The sequence below is a fragment of the Manihot esculenta genome, chromosome 10 (assembly GCF_001659605.2).
Source record: "Manihot esculenta cultivar AM560-2 chromosome 10, M.esculenta_v8, whole genome shotgun sequence".
Lineage (NCBI taxonomy): Eukaryota > Viridiplantae > Streptophyta > Magnoliopsida > Malpighiales > Euphorbiaceae > Manihot > Manihot esculenta.
This window is the reverse complement of record NC_035170.2, coordinates 9,142,262-9,147,744: the sequence shown is the minus strand read 5'-3', so window position 1 is coordinate 9,147,744 and position 5,483 is coordinate 9,142,262. Positions and strand designations below refer to the sequence as shown.

The window sequence follows — 5,483 nt, the reverse complement described above, 5'->3', positions numbered from 1 at the left end:
TAAAAATAACATATTATTATCATTAATCAGTTCGATTTTATTTTTTCAATTTTTTTTAAAAAAATCAAACCGAACTGAAATAACTGAAATTAAAAATCAAACTGACTCGTATTAAATAAAAAATCAAACTAAATTTTAAAATTAATTCAATTCGATCAATTTTTTTAATTTAAATCAAATAGTGCGCGCCATTAGACATGCGCAAGTGTGTTTCTCCTTCCACTTTATAATTTTAATTTGGAGAATTAAGAAAAATAAATTATTTATAATTAATCATCAATATTCTGTCATTTTGTAGATTCATATCAATAATTATGCCCATAAAGAAGATCATGACAGTATCAATTTATCATCTAAATATTACTTTCTTCTGCAAAAAATTCGTTAATTGATCTTTTTGGCCTTCTAACTTTAACCCCAACATGACCTCAATGTAAATAAGAATAATTACTAAGGATTCAATGTAAACAAATAAATATTTAGCGAGGCAATACCGTAAATTGTGAAGTTGAGAGCCAAAATATGCGTTTTGCCCACCGAAGTTCCAATAATGGAAATTAATGGTTGAAGGAGGTGAGTCGGCCGTTTGCAAAATAAACGGGAGAAGATGATAACAGAAGATCTCGAGAAAAAGTTGAACCTAGCAGAGCCCATGGAGTTAGAAACACATCACCAAAGTAACAACAAATCCTCTCAAACCATCATTTTGCTTCGCAGATTCCTTCTCATTCAGCAGCGTAGAGCTCAAGCTTATGCCAAGCTCAAGCGGTAATCACTATCTTATTAACATTTTTTTTATTTGTCATTGCTACTTTGAGAATTGGATTCCAAGAAAATAGGGATTTTTAGATGAGATCCTTTTATTATAGTAGACCTAATTTTCTGTTAGAAAGCAAACAGAAATTGAATCAAGTTTCTATTGTTTGGGTTTTCTCATAGCAGGGGTTTTGATGAATATATGGTTTCAGGAGGGGAATTAGCTTACCAACAGCTTTGTAGTGAGGTCACACTAGAGTTCAATGACTGCTCGAAACAAGTTCAGGACTTGATCTTAGGGTTTCCCTTGTTCTCTCTGTCCCATAACTCTTTTTTTTTTTTTTTTTTTAAATTTGGATTTTATAATTGAGTCTCGACTGCAGGTCCTTGAAATGGAGTCCCTATTTCTAAATCCTGATTGTAGCCGAGTTGATCTTGCTCAGCTGCTTAGAGCTGTTCAAACGCAGGAAAAGCAGAAATTACATTTGGTATGTTTCTCTACCCAATTTGGTGTGAAACCTATAATTTAGTCATGTCCAATTCTCAGCGCTGCAAACTTTAATATTGATGTGAAATATTGTTTCACTGCTGTTGAGTGTTGAGTCAAGATCTTTAATCCTTTAATCCAAAACACACGTCTTGTTTGTAGTTTATTTTCTCAAAAATCAAAATAGAGGCAGAAGATTTTTTCCTTTTTCTTTTTCTTTTTTTTTTTTTTTTTTGAAATGGCGAAGGTTCTTATTTGCAGTTTATTTGCGTCGTGTATTCGTTCAATTGTTTATAAAACATACTTTCTTATAATTGCATTTTCTTCTTAGCAAAATTTTAGTTTGTAGATATTACATTTTAAGATTAATGGAAAACAAAAAGCAAGCTAACCAATTCGAGCCTTAATTTATTGTACTTGCTTCTCTCTTGCAACTACCTATGGTAGGCATTGAGAATCCATCATGTTCGTGGAGTGAAGTAATAACCTTTTTGCTGTTTTAACATCCATGATTAAAATTCTAAAATGTTTTGAAGACCAACTCCAATTTACAACATGGGAGAAAATGTGCAAAATGGAGTGAATGTGAACGGTGTGATGTGCAATTGTAAGATTCATGTCAAAGTGAGATTAAGTTCTATAAACCTATGTTCAAGCCAAATAGGTTATAAGGGAGAAAATGTTGGTGCTGGTGGATGCACTTGATTCAAAGAGGAGTAAATTGACCCCTCTTTTTACTAAAAAAAGAAAAAAAAATCCTTATAAATATACACACTTGTTTAGATTGACACCTTATATATTTAACACTAAACTACTCCTTTTGTTAAAACTTAATGCTAAATAAGGGTAAATATTTTTTTTTTCTTTTTAACTTATTTAGAATATTTAAGTGTCAATATTAATTCATGAATGTTTTGATTGTATATAGAGAAATGAATCTAATAACATTAAAAATGTATAATTCTTGATAGTTTTTAGGACATTAGACCTTGTGGACTCCAATGTAAGATATTAATACACCCTTCCTCCCACAATGATGTATAGTTATTTTGACAAGGATTAAGAAATTGTAGTTGATATAGTTAAAGTAATAAATTTTAATTTCTTTTTTCTGATTTACCCTTCACTTATTTTGCTCAATTACTAAATTATTTTTAGAAGTAATAAATTTTTAATTTTTCAATGCATATTAAATAAGAGTATATTGAGATGTTGATGAATAAGTTATCATATCAAAAAGGAAATTGGCCTATAGCTTAGGATGGATGAGAAAGGAAAGTAAGTATATCTTTGTGAGTTGAATGGAGTATTATGTTTTCTTACATTTTTTTATCCTATTTTATTATTTACTTTTGATATGTTGACCTAATTTGTTTTTCATCGATCTACTTAGCAGTATTTGGCATCTATGGTATAACATACCTATAAGATGAGCATGAAATATACAGGTGTTAAGATACGCAATAATGGATAAAATTGAGAATGAACACATCTGTCAGAGAGCAAATGGGAATAAAATAAGAGATAGTTAATTAAGATGGTTTATTCATGTACAACATAAACTATAAAATGCCTTAGTACGAGAATGTGATAAGTTAATCGAGGAATGAGTGAAAAGGAAAAGGTGAGGCCTAATATGATGTGTAGAGGAAGTAATATCAAAAGATTTACAATTTTTGGATATTGGTTTCAAAATAGAAACAGCAAAAAGGAATTCATGCCCAACTAACTTAGATTAAGGCTTTGTTGTTGTTGTTGCTGCTGCTATTAATTTTTGAGTTGCGACTAAACGTGATTTTTTTTTTTTTACTGTAAATTGTGGAGAATTGGTATGCCATGAAAGTTCTCTGTTAAGTAACTTTGGGGAACTAGACAAGTTTCTAATTCAATTAAACAGAATGAATAACTTATAACAGGACATATAATGATGGTGTGAATTGTGAAATTTTGTGCTTTTTGCAAATCTCTTGGACAGAGAAGATGCACCTTTGGAGTTTGGAAAGAAGTTGAAGGTCCTAGAAGTTTTTAGAGTGCTTGGTTTGGTTCATCATTGAGATAAATATTACTATACGCCTATGCACACATGATGCAGATAATAAGTCAAGAAATTAAAATTATGGACTAGTTCTGACATGGAAACTATTTGACATGTGTTAGATGGTGAACATAATGATGGGGAACTCAAATGGTCTTGTTTTGATATTTTAATGCAAGAAAGTTCAACTTTTTGCAGAAGCAGGGGCAATTTTGTTATTTTGGATTCGTTGGAAAAGCTTTCTGCATGTCCTTAGTTGTATTTTGGACACTTAACTTGCCTCTTTATTGGTTTCAGATGAAATTAAACCTTTTAAGTTTTCTTTGGACTCCAAATCCTTGTCAGTTTTGCGAGTCCAATGTCATGATGTTTCTGGATTAGTGTTGACCAAATTAATACTTAATTGTAATGCTTATTAATTAGTTTTCAGTCAGTAAGTGTTTCCCGCAATTGTTGCTCTTGGGTTGTAGGATACAATTCAAATTTACTATGAAGTTTGAATGTGAGGCTTAGACCTTATTTAGTTCACAGGGCCTTGTCCACACAGCTAATACTAACCCAACAATCTGTTCTCCTCCCACTTATTTTCTGCTTAGCTACTCTTGGTTATAAATTCTGGTTGTTTATGTAGTCTTCTACTCATTTAGCTTTCTAATAAACCAAATATCTAACTTAAGTTACCAGCCTTGCGAGCTGTCCTGCTTCAATACTCCTTTAATTAATTGCAGAGCAATATCCTCTAGGTCATTCAAATGGAAAGTATTTCCTTCTCTCCATATTGTGTTTGTAAAGAGGATTAATTTTATCATTGAAGCAAGGTTGGGAATTTATGATCTTGTTTCTTTTTTTGGTGATATGAGGATTATCAAATAACGACGCAAAAAACAATTGCATAAAAAAATATGAGGTAATTCCAACTCCGAGTGCGTTGAGGATGTCAAGTAAGACACTTTGTCATGGCCAATGTAATGGGGTTCGCCATAGCTCAAAATTTCGTTGGATTGAAGCACTGGCAATGAAGACTGAAAAAGAGGAAAGAGGTTAAAAATGAGACACACTGTGATCTAAGTTGTTTGAGTTGCAGAGTTAGACATGATAAATATGCATTTATCTTGGCATCGTTTATTTTAATTATTTATTTATTATTTTTCTTTCATGTATAGAAGTTCTTTTACTTGATCGAATTCGTTTTTTTTCTTACTTCATGTTTTTTTCCTGATAAATACAACTGTTTTTTCTGCCTCTTCCCTTCAAAAGACTGCAACAATTCAGGTGTTGAAGAAGGCTGGTCGGCCATCAGAACGTCTGGTGAGCCATGAAAATTGCAGGTTTACAAAACCAATGGAGCATGAGTGTGTGCATGTCCATGAAATAACTGAAGCTGCTGGAACTGAAGAGGCAGAAGCAGATGCTGAGTATGATAATGCACTCAAGGAAGCCATTAGAGGAGTCCAGGATGCTGTGACTGCCATAAATGAACATTTAGAAGAAGTCAAGTATGAGATTGATGCCCTTGAAGATGAGTGACTTTTAACTCGCTCAGCAGAGCTGATGAGAAAGTTTGAGAAATAAAAAAAAAAGACCATCAATGTATATAAGATGCTCTTGTCCTTAGTTCTTTATCATTTTCTGATGGTTTTACTCTCAGCTTGAAATCAAGAATTTCTTGAGAATTCAATTTAATGATTTTTTTTTTTTAACAATTCCTTTCAATTTAAAAAAAAATTTAAAAATTAATTACTTTTAATTTAAAAGTTTTTTATTTTAAAAAAAATGAAATCTTATATAATTTTTTAAAAAAATTTTTATAAAATAAATCATACCAAATATCTACTTAATGATTTTTAAGGTGTAGACAGAACTTCCGGATACTGATAGACAAATAAACAATACTTAGTTCAACCATTTTCCGGAGCAGAACTAGGTTCCAAGATATCATTGCAAATAATTCTAAATCAGTTTCTGCTGTTTAATAAAATTTATACGTTAGTCCTATGCTTAAAAGGTATTTATTTAATCCTTATTTTTTTAATTAAAAATATGTTAAAAGTACAGTTGAGTTACAATTGTTATTATTATTTATTTATTTAAGAATTAATTGTTTTATTTCTTTAAACTATAAGGATTATATTGTTAGAATAGATAAAATTATGAGCATTAAATTGTGAATGTAGTAAAAGAATTTCCTTAGCATTTTCTCACTTA

At 30.8% G+C, this 5,483-nt stretch overlaps 1 protein-coding gene across 2 annotated transcripts; it reads left to right on the top strand.

Annotated features, from left to right (window-relative positions):
- The first annotated feature begins 429 nt into the window (after nucleotides 1-429).
- LOC110623911 lies at nucleotides 430-4,961 on the top strand. Of its 2 annotated transcripts, none has more exons than XM_043961289.1 (4): nucleotides 430-768; nucleotides 969-1,036; nucleotides 1,140-1,244; nucleotides 4,536-4,961. In XM_043961289.1, exons 1-4 carry the CDS (start codon nucleotides 753-755, stop codon nucleotides 4,803-4,805), a joined length of 459 nt encoding a protein of 152 aa, XP_043817224.1. In that variant the 5' UTR covers nucleotides 430-752; the 3' UTR covers nucleotides 4,806-4,961. The 2 variants fall into 2 exon arrangements, with proteins under 2 accessions (XP_043817224.1, XP_043817223.1); XM_043961288.1 differs by having other exon boundaries at nucleotides 463-768; nucleotides 943-1,036.
- The last annotated feature ends 522 nt before the right edge of the window (nucleotides 4,962-5,483 follow it).